The sequence below is a fragment of the Nyctereutes procyonoides genome, unplaced genomic scaffold, assembly GCF_905146905.1.
Source record: "Nyctereutes procyonoides isolate TBG_1078 unplaced genomic scaffold, NYPRO_anot_genome, whole genome shotgun sequence".
Classification (NCBI taxonomy): domain Eukaryota; kingdom Metazoa; phylum Chordata; class Mammalia; order Carnivora; family Canidae; genus Nyctereutes; species Nyctereutes procyonoides.
Window position 1 is genome coordinate 48,782,297 of NW_026575042.1, and position 14,983 is coordinate 48,797,279.

The 14,983-nt window shown below is 53.7% G+C and overlaps 1 protein-coding gene across 1 annotated transcript in view; it reads left to right on the forward strand.

The window, feature by feature from the left end:
* The window catches only part of ARHGEF26 (Rho guanine nucleotide exchange factor 26), a gene marked incomplete at its 5' end in the record, with an annotated part of 113,155 nt that extends 98,386 nt beyond the window's left edge, over window positions 1–14,769 (forward strand). Inside the window, 4 exons of the mRNA XM_055321054.1 lie at window positions 4,825–5,034; window positions 10,954–11,021; window positions 12,229–12,333; window positions 12,812–14,769. Coding sequence (XP_055177029.1) covers window positions 4,825–5,034; window positions 10,954–11,021; window positions 12,229–12,333; window positions 12,812–12,954 — 526 coding nt within the window. The remainder of the gene's footprint in view (window positions 1–4,824; window positions 5,035–10,953; window positions 11,022–12,228; window positions 12,334–12,811) is intronic.
* Between the last annotated feature and the right edge of the window lie 214 nt (window positions 14,770–14,983).

Genomic DNA, 14,983 nt, shown 5'->3' on the forward strand with positions numbered 1-14,983 from the left:
GTCATGTTTAACCCACGCTGTGAGGCCGCAGATAGTAGGACCGAACACTATCTGAAGTGCTTAAGAAAGGAAGGCCTTCCTGGGGGAAGGACTGAGGTATGTGTTTACCACCATATCCTGTTCTCTATCTGGGTGAAAAAGAAAGCGAGAAAGGAATCTCAGCAGAGGCTACTGGGACTCTGGGTAGGGTTCAACAGGGAGACCCGTCCTTGCTTACACCACAGAGCAACAAACTTCTATAGATTTGATTGCCGCCCCTGATAGCAGCCGCTGCTTGCACAAAGCCCACAAAGCCGACAGCCTTGATGAGCAGCTGGCGAACTTGGAGCACGTATAAGACAATCAGAGGAAGTCTACGTATAAACCTCCCCATGCGAGGAAAGGTGGTTTTTCCATTTGCCCTTTTCTGAGCAATTTAACTTCCTAATTACATGATCCAGATTGTTTCAGAGACTATGTAAACCATATGTTTGTTAAATGATAGAGACAAACATGGGGAAGTCTGATTAGCATCAACTTCCCTCAGGAAAGGGGTGGCTTTCCCTAAGCCTGGCTTAGCCTGCGTTATCCTTATTGGACGCGGGCAAGGAAGCCGAGGAAGGGAATAGTGTGCAAGTAGCCGCGTCTGGCTGTGGGTTCTCCCCCCTTCTTTCAGCTGAGGCACATAGTGTGATGCAGAGCTATCCTTTGGTAGTAGCATGAGCGAGTAGGTGCCGGCTGACACCAGCGGAATGAATGTCCTCCAGTATTTTTTTTTTAAAGATTGATTGATTGATTGATTGATTGATGATAGAGAGAGAGAGAGAGAGGCAGAGACCCAGGCAGAGGGAGAAGCAGGCTCCATGCAGGAGCCCAACGTGGGACTCGATCCCAGGTCTCCAGGATCGCGCCCTGGCCTGCAGGCCGCGCTAAACCACTACGCCACCAGGGCTGCCCGTCCTCCAGTAGTTAGCAGATTCAGAGAGGAGAAAATACAGTTATTTTGAACCTTTATGAGAGTGAGTGTGGGAGTGTGTGTCGGGGCGGGGAGAGTGTGGACGTGCTAGCCAGAGGAAGTTGCTTTTTAGTTTCGTTCCATTGGGTTTGAACAGTAGAGGGTGAGAATAAATAGTCAGTTTATTTCGCTACTGTTAAACGAAACCAGGGTTTTTTTCTTGAAACATAAATTTGTTGAAAGAGTAGTGAAGATGTCGCAAACATTATTGATTATGTCATGAAGACGTTTACAGGTCTAAATGAAATAATGGTACTGGGTGATGGCTATTGAATCTGTTAAAAACCAAACCAAACCATGTTTCCTGCATCCTATTTTGGATTCAGGAGTGCAAACAGTGGGGCAAGTTCCCTGTTCGGGCACAGTCAGTGACACAGATGTGCAGGTGTGTAGAAGCGGATACCTCGAGGTGAACTCACATAGATATAAATAAAGTGGCCACAGTTCGTCTTCCCAACTGGACATTGGAGAAGGCAACAGGCATAAATGAGGTCACACGGTCACCCCAGCTCTTAATGCTGTTGTGGTTGTCATTGCTTAAGAGAACAATGAGGAAAAAAAAAAAACACTTAATTTTTCTACTTTTTCTGGCTTTCATTGTTCCCAAAGGATAAAGATTCAGAGCATCAGTGAAACACACTCGCAGAGTATTATTTGTATCTATACAAACACTGGGGAAAAGAGGAACTCAGAAAATTAAGAGGAAAAGAAAGACTGAACTAGTTTATTCATGCTCATTTACGAAGCTTTCCTGGGGCCTCTGGGTCTTGAACTCTCCTGGGGACCACCGAATAGATGGAACCACTTTAAGCTGATGACGGTTTGGAACTTGAGTCATCTCGAATGATGGCTTTATGGCAGATACAGCCCTTTACCTTTTATTTTTTTATCTTTTTATTTTTTTTTTTGGAAATATGAAGAATACTTGTGCAACGTCATTGGTTAAGGCACTGTCTGAATACTCCTATTCACAACATTAGGATGCTTGGATTTCTCTGAGGAAACAAAGAACTATTTTTATCTGGAAATGGGTGTCTTTGACTAACAGGTCATCTTGTTTAACTTTTGTGAGTTGGACCGAAAGAAGTAACTAGGAGGTAGAGAAAGAGGATGATAACAAAGAAGCCCTCATTCATCTTGTTCTTTCTCTTGTTTCGATGTTGTTGAGGTTTGCTTTTTGGTTTTTCGGGTGTTTTTTTTTGCTTTTGTGTTTGGCAGTTTGGTTTTTATCCTGAGTCATGTGCTATTAAATCCATGCTTAAGAGATCTAGATAATATTGTAAACTTTTCCTGCTCTGCCAAAAATTGACTGCTTTGTTTCTGGTAAACAAGATTTTATTTATTTATTTATTTATTTATTTATTTATTTATTTATTTATTTAACCTGGAGTTGTCTGGGTGGCTCAATTAGTTAAACATCAAACTCTTGATTTCAGCTCAGGTCTTGATCTCAGGTTGTGGGATTGAGCCCGCATCAGACTCTGAGCTCAGCGGGGAGTCAGCCTGAGATTCCACCTCTGGCCCTCCCCATGCTCATGCTCTGTCTCTCACTCTCAAATTTGTGTGTGTGTGTGTATATATATATAATGTTTATTTGTAAAATGTATTATCCTGCTTTCTTCTTTTTATAGAAACGATGTGAACTTTGATAAACCGTATTGTGGTGTGAGAAATATTTTATATATCCTAACTCCTGGCTGTGTTGCTCTGTAGGGAATCTCAGAAGAGCTTTGGAAATGATCTTGCCGTGTGAACTTTTAATTAATACGGAGAATTACCCTAGCAACAAGTGAGACAATCAGAAGGCAGGATTTTGCTTATCGTTCATAACTGTGTTTGCTGTTTTTTTTTTTGGGGGGGGTGAGGTATCAAATTAAATTTTGAAAAGATTTTATAAAGTTGTCTAAGGAGAGTCACAAGGAAGTGATTGACAGCTGGAAATGTATACCACTGAATGAAAGAAATTTTAAGAAATCTCTTTTTTTTTTAAGATTTTATTTATTCATTCATGAGAGACACAGAGAAAGGCAGGGAACCTGATGTGGGACTCGATTCTGGATCCCGGGATCAGGACCTGAGCCCAAGGCAGACGCTCAACCACTAAGCCACCCAGGTGTCCCAAAATTTAAGAAATCTTGAGCAAAATAGCCTATCTTGAAATTCCTAGTATAATTGACTAGGCACAAAGAGTTTCCTTTTCTTTTAGTTCCTCGGAGTTTGTACATTTACATTGATTCTTAAATAAGGTAAATAGTCAATTTTGTTCTTAGAATATATTAGAATATATTGAATAATCATCCATTTATTCAACAGTTATTCCTTGAGGTCTCCCATGTTCAGCTGCAGGAGACAGATGCAGGCAGGGTAAAGGGAGGGCCCGATCTAACCAGGGTTGGGATTTGCCAAGGAGGGATTGCAAGGAGTGATTTTAACTACGTACCAAGAAATCCAAGCTGGGTAAGCTAATAAGCATGAAGGAGAGGACGCAAAGTAAGTGTTTAAGAACAGGGGGAAGGTGGTAGAGTCTGTAGCTAAAGAATGGTTGGGTTGAGGATTAGAAGAAGAGGAGGCGAGTTGTAGAGACAGATGGTTGGAGAGGGTGCTTGACATTGGGATTGCAGAGAGGTTGCGGTCGATGGCAATGACAAGGTCTCAGGTGTGATGATGGTCGGGTGGGAGGGCAGAGGGTCAGATGGTTGGGAAGGGGGGGAGTAAGGAAATGAGAAGCCAGGGTAAGGGGAGGCTCCCCTCCGTGGAAATTCAAGAGAGTAGTGGTGGAGAGAGACGGTGAGCCAGTGACTTAACTCGTAAGGGCGGACGACTCCTAACCCATCCAGGAGTCTGTCCCCAACTTTGATTATGGGATAGAGCCGGACAGCAGGAGCTTCAAAGCTCAAGACTTTTGGGGAGGAAGAAGTGATCCTTTTCAAGCAGCAGCTACGAGACACAAACCCACAGAGAGCCTCCAGGGGAGGCCAAGTTTTCTAGCGAGAGCCAAGTTTCTGTTAAGGCAGGAAGGTGAAGGGGCGGGTTCAAGTCTAAGGCTGAGGATTTATAGGATTTTGCTGGATTCCCCACAGGGATCCGTTCTGGGAGGACACAGTAGAAAGGGTTCAGAAACCAGTCGGGGGGTGGGTGCTCAGGGTGGGGGGTGGAGGCAGATGAAGCACGGTCACAGTGCGACGGGAATGAGGACTACTGGGGCTCTGGGGCGCAGGCAGGGAGAACGAAGTCCGTGCCGCTGGCCCCTGAAGCAGGTGGGGGGGCGGCGTGTGTTGGGAGAGGAGGAGTCTCCGCAGACCCCTAGGGCTCTTCTTCCGTCCTGTGCCTAGTGGTTTGGACAAGGCTGGGGGTGAGCCCTTGGTACCCAGAGCGTGGGCAGGTCCGGGACGCCCTCCCTGCTCCGTGGGCCACGGGAGCACTGGGGCAGCGGGCCCGTCCGGGCGTTACCACCCCGCGTGTGGGTCTCACTTGTGATCACAGCCCCCCAGGATAACGGAAGGTGAAGCTAGCGCGTTCAGATTCCCTTTTAATACTGCTTTTAACTTAGCATATGACAGGGAAATAGTAATTCCCAGGCTGAATTTGGGAAGGGGCCGTTGATTCATAAGCAGCGTACGGAATTCAGATTCCAGGTCCTGGTGTGGGGTTTTTTGTTTGTTTGTTTGTTTTGTTTTTGTTTTTTAAATAAATCCTTCTCTTCCTTTCCTTCCTGCCTCCCTCCCCATCACGTTCTCCCCGCGCTTCAAGTCGCACGTGACTGGAAAACGGACAGTGTCACCCTCTTATCCACGGAGTCGCTGACACGTCCTTTTCCCTTTTCCCCGCAGCGAAGAAAGTTACAACGTCAACGATTATTCCTTAAGAGATCAGCTGCTGGTGGAGTCTTGTGACAGTGAAGAGCTTAATTCTTCTCCAGGGAAGAACAGTTCTACGATGCTTTATTCAAGACAGAGCTCTGCTAGCCACCTCTTCACCCTGACGGTCCTCAGCAACCACGCGAGTGAGAAAGTGGAAATGCTGCTCGGGGCCGAGACGCAGTAAGTCTGTGCAGGGACTGGGCCTCCGAGCACCTGCTCTCACTGTTCCCTGCCTGTTGCCCTTGGCCTGAGACGCCCTGAAAACAGCGACGGGAGCTACTGGCTCTGTTGTGCTGAGCACCTACTCTGCGCCGAGCACTGGATCTGTTGCTTCCCGCGAGCTCATCTTTCCGTTGCGACGCCCTCTGCGTCTTGAGAGATGGAGGTTACTACTTTCATCTTCTTGAGTCCTGACGGGTGCATTGTGCCTGAGGTGCTGTGCTTTTGTATTTAGGGAGTGCTTTAAACGTCCCTTCATTTTAATCATCGGTGAAGGCATGACCCACGAGCCATGGGTAGTTGACACCTGGTAGTTTGAGTCTAGACCATGAGTCTTCCTAGATAAGAGGCCTTTTTGCGATCCCCTCCCGTCAGCCAGACAGCCAAGAGCCCAGTGATTTCTATCAGAAGAGACACCCAGTTTGGGGAGACCTTAATGAATCCACTTTCCCATCAGAGTTGATGCAGAGGCTGACTAAGCTTGCCTGCTGTGTGCATCTGTGGCGGCCCCGGGGGCGGGGGTGCCGTCCAGCCTCACGCTGGACAAGGGCAAGGCAGCTTCATCTTCAAATCCACTCCTTTGATTTGGCCCGTTCGGAGGCAACGGTTGCCCCGTGTATTTGCTTAGAAACTGGAAACCTCCCCCGGAAACAGTCCTCACAGGCAAGTGGAGCAGGAGGAGAGGAGAGGAGAGTCCCCCGCTCGTTGTCCCCAGGGATCCTGCACATCCTCCCACTCGGGTCGGCCAGGGTGTAATCAGAGTGGGTCAGCAGCCGGTGGGTAACGACCCTGAGGCTGTAGCAAAGTCTTAGCGAAAGTAGAGCCACGAAGGCATCTCTGGCTCCGGCGAGAGACACCAGAAAAAGAGTGAAATTATAAAGCGTCCAGCGAAAACGTTTCAAAAGGGCCGTTTCATCTCTTTTGGCGCTAGACGTGACTCTTCAAAGGCTGAAGGAGACCGAGAGGGACAGGTTGATGTAAAAGCTACTTGGGATGTGAAAATGGCCAAAACGGAGTATTCCAGATGAACTTGAGAGTTAGCAGAGGGAATGGGCAAGGGAGCTTCATCCTCTGTGTTTATTCATAAAACAAAGAAAGACCTTTTTCTGAGGTCCCAGAGCGCTTCCATGGAATTGCTAGAGCCCCGCCGCGTTCCAGGCGCGCTCTTCGGGGGGCGGGGGGGGCGGTGCGGGTCTGTGCAGGTGGACAGCAGGAGCCTCGTGCAGCACCTGGGATCGGGACGGCCCTTCTTCAACCCGAAAGTGATTAAATCCCTTGGCCAGTGAAGACAGACCCGGCCTTCCTCTGTTGGGGGGAAGCCTCTCTTAAAAAGAGAATTTCGGCCGTTTGAGCTTTGGATCTTCTAGGATTTTTTTACTTTATTTTATCTTTTTATTTATTTTATTTTATTATTTTGTTTTTTAAATTTAAAAAATATTTTATTTTTTTTAATTTTATTTTATATTTTATTTTATGTTTTAAATTTAAAAAATATTTTAGTTTTATTTTATTTAAATTATTTTATTTCATTTTTTATTTTACTTTTTAAATTTAAAAATATTTTATTTTATTTATTTATTTATTTTATTTTATTTTATTTTGTTTTTTTAAGTAGGCTCCATGCCTGACTTGGAGTCCACTGTGGGGCTTGAACTCACAAACTTGAGGTCAAAACCTAAGCGGAGGGACACCTGGGTGGCTCAGTGGTTGAGCGTCTGCCTTGGGCTCAGGCCGTGACCCCGGGGTCCCGGGATCGAGTCCCACGTCGGGCTCCCCGCAGGGAGCCTGCTTCTCCCTCTGCCTGGGTCTCTGCTTCTCTCTGGGTCTCTCATGAATAAAGAGATAAAATCTTAAAAAAGAAAAAAAAAAAAAACCTAAGCTGAGATCAAGAGTCGGAGGCTTAACTGGCTGAGCCGCCCAGCTCCCCCGACCCCGCACCCCTTCATATATGACTTTAAGGATGAAAACGTCTGAAAAGCTTTGGAGGTTAGTGCTTGTCCAGACCTGCTAGAGGAATCTCCGGAGCAGACGTGGGCTAGTGGGTCGTAGTTAGCGACGGCGAAGCGGTGGAAGCGTGACTGGTTTCGCTTTGCGTTTTCCTTTTCTCTTTACTGAGGGTTGTTTGTTCCCTGTTCCGGTCTTGCCGCGTCAGCAGAGCCTCCCCTGCCCCTCTCATACCCGATGTCACCTCCCCCTCGTTCCTGACGTTATCCCAGGAGCGCAGGCCGTAAAGGGACACGCCGGGCCGGGCCCTTTGTGCACACCGCGGCTCGCTCCTTCCCGGGCACCTGCCGCAGCATCTGTTCACCCTCTTGCCTTTTGACGTTGGCGTGGACGGAGAGGATGCGGGCCTCCCCGGTCACGGAGGTTCTCAGGACGTCGCGTCGGGCCGCCCGCACGTGGGGTGGGCCTGGGCCTCTCTCGGATCCGTGGTTCCTGATTGAGGGCGCAAGGGGCGACGGGGCAGGTCTCCGTGGGTGGAGGAGCCCCCCCCCCCCCCCCCCCGACTCCAACTCAGTTGCAAAGTGAATAAACGGGCGCCTCGGAGCGCACACGGCCTGGGACGGCCGCGCTGCGGACGCGAAGCCGGTTACGGCCAGAGGCACCTCTCTCCGAAGCAGCACCCGGCCGTTGAGAGGGCCCGTGAGTCGTGTCGCGTGTGGACACGTGCAGGTCAGCCCTGGCCTCACCTCGACATGAGCGATCAGAGTTTTGGTCTGTGTAGACTATTAATTCTCTTTGCTTCTCAGATTTTGCAAAAACGTGTAGGCGAGGGTGGTTAAGTGTCCCCTCTTTTACGTTGTATGTGGTTCTCACGGTCTGTCAGCAAACTGGTTGGGAGAACAAGGTTCGCCCCATTCTGGCCTTGTCATACTTGCAGAACTTTGGTCACGTACGTTTGTCCTTTGGTTACTTATTCTTCGGTTGGGAAAAAGGGAAAAAAAAACGTAACTGTTGACCTCCTTGGAAAAACTGTTGTCGGTAGGAAGGGTGTGGCCCGTGGACCCAAGGCCAGGTCACGCTTTGGAAGACGGTGACATTGTGGAACTGATCGTAGCTTCGATTAGCTGAGAATGTAGCAAAGGGCAGCCCGGGGGGCGCAGCGGTTTGCGCCGCCTTCAGCCCGGGGCGTGATCCTGGGGTCCCGGGATCGAGTCCCGCATCGGGCTCCCTGCACGGAGCCTGCCTCTCCCTCTGCCTGGGTCTCTGCCTCTCTCCCTCTCTCATGAATAAATAAAAAAAATATTTTTAAAAAAAGCGGGGGGGGGGATGCCTGTGGAAACAACAGGGCGGTGAATTTCGGGCGTCCCATTGTTCGAGATACTTCTGGAATAAAGTACCGAGTGGGCGGTGCGGGCCCACTGGCCTGAGGGGACGCTGGGACGAGGCCTGTGTGGCCGGGCTTGACCGTGACTTGGCCGGGTCGGGGTCGCCGGGGGTGTCCGACAGGTGGGTGCCTGGGTCTGCGACTTGCGGCGCGAGCGGCGGACACCGCGGGCCAGGCGGCCCCTCCGCAGCCCCGGGGGACGGGCCTCCCCAGCGGCTCTCGCACCCTAGCCCCTCTGCGGGGCCCTAACCTGTCACCTGAGCGCTCTTAGCCTCCCCTGGTGGTGGCCAGTCGTGACCAGGCAGCCCCACTGCTGTCCCTAAGCGCGCAGGTCTCTAGGGGAGCCCTGGGCACCTGTGCGGTCCGCGCACCCCGAGACCTGCTGCTGTTCCCACGAGCCCTCCTCTGCAAAGCTGCTGCATCTTTTTTTTTTTTTTGAAGATGGATTTATCTGAGGGAGGGAGGGAGCGAGTGTGCAAGCAGTGGGGGGGGAGAGGGAGGGAGGGAGAGTGTGCAAGCAGTGGGGGGGAGAGGGAGACAACCCGAGGGAGGCTCCGGGTGAGCGCGGGCTGACCCGGGGCAGGACCCCACAACCGAGGCTGCGCCCTGGTGCCCCCCGCGGGCTCCCCCGAGCCTCCCCCGCCCCCGCCCCGTCCGTTTGCAGGGTGGGAGGACTCCTCCGTGCGCTCAGCTGTGTCCGTGTCACCTGGCGTAGCAGGTTCCCAGCACGTAGGTTGGGAGGTGAGCCCCTTGCGAGTCTTACACACTCGCACCCGGAAGCCCGCCTGGCCGCCGCCCGTGTCCCCGCCGTGGCCTCTGCGCTGCCGGACACGCAGCTGCCTCTGGATTCCGCCGGCCTGGCCACGTCGGCGTCGGGACTCCGGTGGCTTGGGTGGCGGTCCTCTGGCCACAGGACATGCGTCCAGGGTGCCGCCACCCTCCCCACCTGGGCCCTCCTGGGGCACCTGGGGGCCTGGGCACGAGGCCCCAAGGGCAGCGGCAGGTGGCACCCCGGCCGCCTGGGTCTGCGGTGGCATCTGTGTGGCGTTTGGGCCCGAGCGGCCGCGGTGCTGAGACGCGGGGACGGGCCCCGGGAGGGCCGCACGGGTTCTTTGCCCTTCATATTGCAGCTGCAGGATAGGGTCCCCTCACCCCGTCCCCAGGGACCCTCCTCAGAACGTGTCCATCCGCAGGACCTAGCACCCTAAGGGCTGTGGGCCCGACCCCCGCGTCCTGACCAAGGGCCTTGTCGGGGGGAGCCTGGCCTGGCCGCTGCGCCTCCCTTAGGGATCTCGCTGGTGACGGGGAGTACGTGGGATGGGGTGACACTGTCCGCTGTCCTCGTGTGTGACACGCTCCCAAGACCCGTGTCCGCCCAGAAGAGCCCAGGAGAGATGGTCATTTACCTGGAGCAAACCTAGGTCTTACCGGTGGCAGCATGTGCCCCTCGCCGCATCCGGAATCCGCTTCCAGGAGCCCCGTCGGGGAGCTCGGGTCCTCCGGGGGCCGCAGCACCCACCCCGGAAAGACAGGCGGGCAGGCGACACTAGCGGGTCTTTGGTCATCGAGGAAACAGGGATTGACCCACTTTCAGGGTTTTTCAGGCTTCCGAGGTCCTGGGGTCCCTGAGCAGGGCTCCTTGAGGTCCTGGGGTCCCCCAAGTGGGGCTCCCCAAGGTCCTGGGGCCCAGGGTCCCCCCGAGCGAGGCTCCTCGAGGTCCTGAGGCCCAGGGTCCCCTGAGCGGGTCTCCTCGAGGTCTGGGGTCCCTCCGCTCCAGGAGCGGGACCCCTGGAAGAGGAGGAGGCGCGTGGGCAGGTGTGCGTCGGGAGCGCCAGCACCGTATCAGCCTCGATCCTGCTACGTGACTTTCCAGATCAAAAACCGGGGATGACTCTATCCTGGAGAGACGCTTAAGTGAGGCTTCTGACCTCTCGTGAAAGGACTACCTGGTTCCGTGTCATCGCAAAGCTTATTATTTAAAAAGTCTGTTATTCCTTGAAAAAAAAAAAAAAACTTTTGGCTCTGTTCATTGTTTGGAGCACTTGCACACGGTCCAAAAAAAAAAAAAAGTTAAAAGAACTTAGTTCAGGAAGGCTCAGGTTGGACGGTATTAGCTGCAAGGGGAGCTCAAGCACCTTAAGGTCTGGATTCGTCGGGTCCGAAATGGTGTGGCGGGGGGGGGGGGGGGATGCAGACAGACCGACTGCCTCGGAATTTCTTAAAATGGAATTTACTCTCTTGAAATGTGAAATCGGATCAAGTGCACTGAGTATCTCCATGCAACGAGGTGTTGTGTGTTCGGCTCCTTATTAAACGTTGCACCGTCGCAGGACAGATCCCAGTTGACCAGTAATTAGCCAACTTCATTCAGAATCTTCTAACAGGGAGGACAGGTGTTCCGCCCAGAATCCCCAGATTGACTTTTCTAAAATAAGATACCTGCCCCCTCGCCCCCAGCGCCCTCCCCGACCCCGTAACCCGCCGGGAATCCCTCTCTCGGTTCCCTCCTCCTTTGTTCAAGGGCCCTGAACCTGGATGTCCCCTCTGTTTAGGAGCGAGCGGGCCCGCTGGATCACCGCCCTGGGACGCAGCAGCGGGAAGCCGCCCCTGGACCGAACCTGTGAGTACCGGGAGGGCAGCTGTGCCCCCTGCTGGCCGCTGGCTTATTAGGAGTTTTAAAGATTTTATTTATTTATTCATGAGAGAGACACAGAGAGAGGCAGAGACACAGGCAGAGGGAGCAGCAGGCTCCCTGCAGGGAGCCCGACGTGGGACTCGATCCCGGGACCCCAGGATCACGCCCTGGGCCGAAGGCAGACGGTCAACCGCTGAGCCACCAGGCATCCGAGGGCCACTGGGTTGATAGTCACCGGCCACCACCCCTGCTCCCTGCTTGGGAAGCCAGGGGATCTGAATCCAAATCCAAGGTTCACTCTTTTGTTGTATAAACGTGGCAGTTTAATCACCCCCAGAGGCAGGTGCATCACCGGAGAAGGTACAGGGTGATTGCCAGGATTAGGTTTCCTGTACTGAGAGGCCTCCTCGTGCTGTGAAGCTCTTAGGTTTTCAGCGGTCGGTAGAGGGCAGGGGCCGCACGTGCGAGCCTTCTCCAGACGCTCTGAATCTAAGCGGAAATGCATTTTTTTTTTTAAATTTGCCATCCCTTGTGGCCTTATTTATCAAAGTGATAGCATTGAGGACATGGATTATTTACATCAAGCAAGAATATCCAAGAGGATCCATTCTGCTTGGGGAGTAGGAACCGCTGCAGTCGGGCGGGGTCACGTGCCTGGATGAGCGGCTTCCCCCCGAGATTCCTGCCTCTGGATATTTGTCCCCGGAGGTCAGATGGAGAGAACCAGGGGCAGCGCCGCTGCTCATCCCGGAGCACCCCAAAGTCACAGCTTCGCGCTTAGAGCGGCGGCTACCGTGGTCGGTTTGAGCGTCGCCCACAAAGCAGGTTTCATGTTAAAAAACTAAGAGCTGCCGTCGGTGCGGAGCCCCTGGGGTTACGATGGCCGGTTCCGGTTCAGCATTCTGGGGAGCTGCAGAGCGGCGCCTCCCTGTCCGGGCGGCCGGGGGACAGGTGTCCTGCAGCCGGGCCGGGGCACAGCCTCGGTGTCTGGCCTCGGTTTCCCCACGCACAACGGCTGTTGTGTGCTCTCTGTGGCCGGGCCCGCGGCTCCTTGTCGGGCTGCTGGCTGCGGGGACTCGGGCACCGTGGAAGGCCCCTGGGGCTCCTGGGCGTCTGAGGCAGCGTTCCTGCCTGGGCCTTGAGGTGCACGGTTGTCCCCGCCGCGCTCAGCGTGTCGCCTTCCCCGTCGCAGCGCTGACCCAGGTGGAAGTCGTTCGGTCCTTCACCGCCAAGCAGCCCGACGAGCTGTCCCTGCAGGTGGCCGACGTGGTTCTCATCTACCAGCGGGTCGGCGATGGTGAGTGGCCCAGCTTGGCACAGGAGTGCGTCGCCCGCCTCCCCGGGGCTGCCTCCCGGGCGCCGGCTTCCCCTTGGCAGCACGGCTGCTTGGAATGTTCTGGAACGTGAAGCAGTCACGGGGTGTGTGGTTCAAAAGCGACTGGAAGAGTCCCCCCTTCCCCGTCCCTCGGTGACTCCGTGCTCCTCTCCAGAGGCTCTTCCCTCCTCCCTTAGGGGGAATAAACAGTCCCTTGCCTGCAGGCCCTGTGCCCAGCACCCCCTCCCCGGCCCTGCCCCACTCACAGGCTCGCCAGCCGCCCCCCGATGGCGTCCCACCTCGGGGTGTCGCTCATGCTGTCTTGAGGCCCTTCCCCCGTTGCCCTCTCCTCGCCTCCATCGGCGGCCACACGAGCTGGGGGCGGGTGGGGGGCGGCCCTGCAGTCCCGGGCCCAGGGCCATCCCCGGCTGCCTCAGGAGGCCCCTGCTCTCGCCTGCAGGCTGGTACGAAGGCGAACGGCTGCGGGACGGGGAGAGGGGCTGGTTCCCCATGGAATGCGCCAAGGAGATTACCTGCCAGGCGACCATCGACAAGAACGTGGAGAGGATGGGGCGCCTGCTGGGGCTGGAGACCAACGTGTAGGCCAACGCCGCCTTCCTCGGCCGCAGCCTGCGTGCAGCTCGAGTGGGAACAGCTGCGGACGCGGGGCTGCGAGGCTCAGCGTGTGCACGGCCGATCGCTTCCACACGGGGCTCGCGGGCTGCATGGGGGCCGGGGGTGGGGGTCAGCTGCTGCCGGGCTCACCGTGGGCGGCCGGGTACTCAGCAAGGGTGCTAGATGCCGGACCCAGGTTGGCGCGTTCCCCGCGTGGCCAAGAACGCCACTGGGCCCCTTTAAGGGCTCCTTCGTAGGGTTCTCCCAGGATGAGCAGGAGGTCCGGTTTGGGAGGAACTCCCGGTTTTGTAAATACCTGTGTCGCCTCTTCTGGGTTCGGATTCCGATGCGGAGGATCTCGCAAGGCAGGGCTCCGAGGGGAGCTGCTGCGTTGTTCTAGACCCTTCCCAGGGCAGGGAAACAGACACTTGAATTTTTGCCGCCTCTTCCCTCCTTTGTAGGCGAGATGCTTGCCGTAGAGATTTTCGTTTTAAATCCATCTCACCCGATATTGGTCTCTAATAAAACCCAAGCTACTCAAATAAGATAGAATTTCAGTGGTTCACAGAAGCGAAAAAAATCCTGCCTACAGGAGAGGGTCCTTTTTTTAGATCGTCCCGAATGAGCTGGTAAACTGACGTGAGGCTGCTTTTTCCGCCTTTTACCATCTCTTTATTAAAGATTTTTGGCTGTTCCTCAACAGGAAGTTGGCTAAAACCCAATCTCAAGGTCAAAGTAGGGCTCCCCGAGGTCTCCAGATGCCAGCATGGTACCTAACTGAAACGTACCATTTGGTCTTTAGGGGAGCCCGCTTGATGTGCACTAAAGGTCTTGCTGGCAGGATTTGGAGGACCTTAGCTGTGGATGTCCACAGAACTTCATCTGCTCCACTGGGGCAAGGAGAGACGATTCTCCATGTTCTACAAAGGGAGAAAACCTGGCAAGGGGCATGTTATTCAAGGACTCAGATCTGCGTGTGGCGCGTCACACCTGCCACCTGCCAGCCAGGTACCCAGATCGTGGATGAGGCGAGCGAAGTAAAGCCCCGCGTGGCTGCTAGAAGTGTGCTTGGCTCATACCCCGTGACCCGCCCTCTCAGCAGTGAGCCATGTGGCGCACCCGGGGCCTCTCGTCCCCGGATCACTCTCCTTTACTTACTTACACATTTCTGGGTGTAAAAGACAAGCTAGGCCCTGAGTTCCTTGAGATCCGGGCCCGGCAGCGACGTGATAGCGGTGGACGCGGTAGGAGAGGTCTGCAGGTTGGTAGAACAAGGTGTGGGTCTCCTGTCTCAGGTCACAGGCCTCTTAGAGGAGAAGTTAGGACGTTGTAATCTGATCTCGTGACGTTTGCATTTAGGAAGGAGGAGTAAAGGTGTTGCTTGCAAAGGGATCGTTTTTGTGTTATTTTTGGCTAATATCCATTTGAAGCTAAAAAGCAATGATATGAATCCTGTGAATTAATTTATAAGTAGAGGTTAAACAGTCTTGGAAACGTGTGCATTGTACAAATCACAGCCTTACGTAGAAAGCAGGCCGGTACGGTTCTCGGGTAGTGGGGTCACACGGCGGGGGTTAACACATTCAGGTCCCCTTCCCACCCTCAGCTGTCCTCTTTCTCGGACAGCGCTGTTTTCAAACCTAGTTCAGTTCCTCCGGACGGAGAGCAGCTTGGAGCTGTCCAAGGACTTCATTCCGTGGCCTGCGGAGAACAAAAGTACTCCTTTTTGTCCCAACGAATTGATACTGCTTGTATACTTTTGGTGAAATAAGTGAATTTATAAAGATTTTGTATAGAATTGTTCTTGTGTATCTGTGTGATTTAATTCACTCAAGCCTATTTGCTGGAGATCCACTCAGGAGCGACCTACAGCTAGCGTTAAAGGGCACCGACCTTTCCTTGTGGCGTCCCTGTTGGCATCAGCTGCCCTGAAGGCTGCAGCATTTTTAAGAGCTGAGCCCCGATGGTTCTTCCAGTTTCCACCAAACTGCGCTGACGGAGTGAGTTACCTTAATAG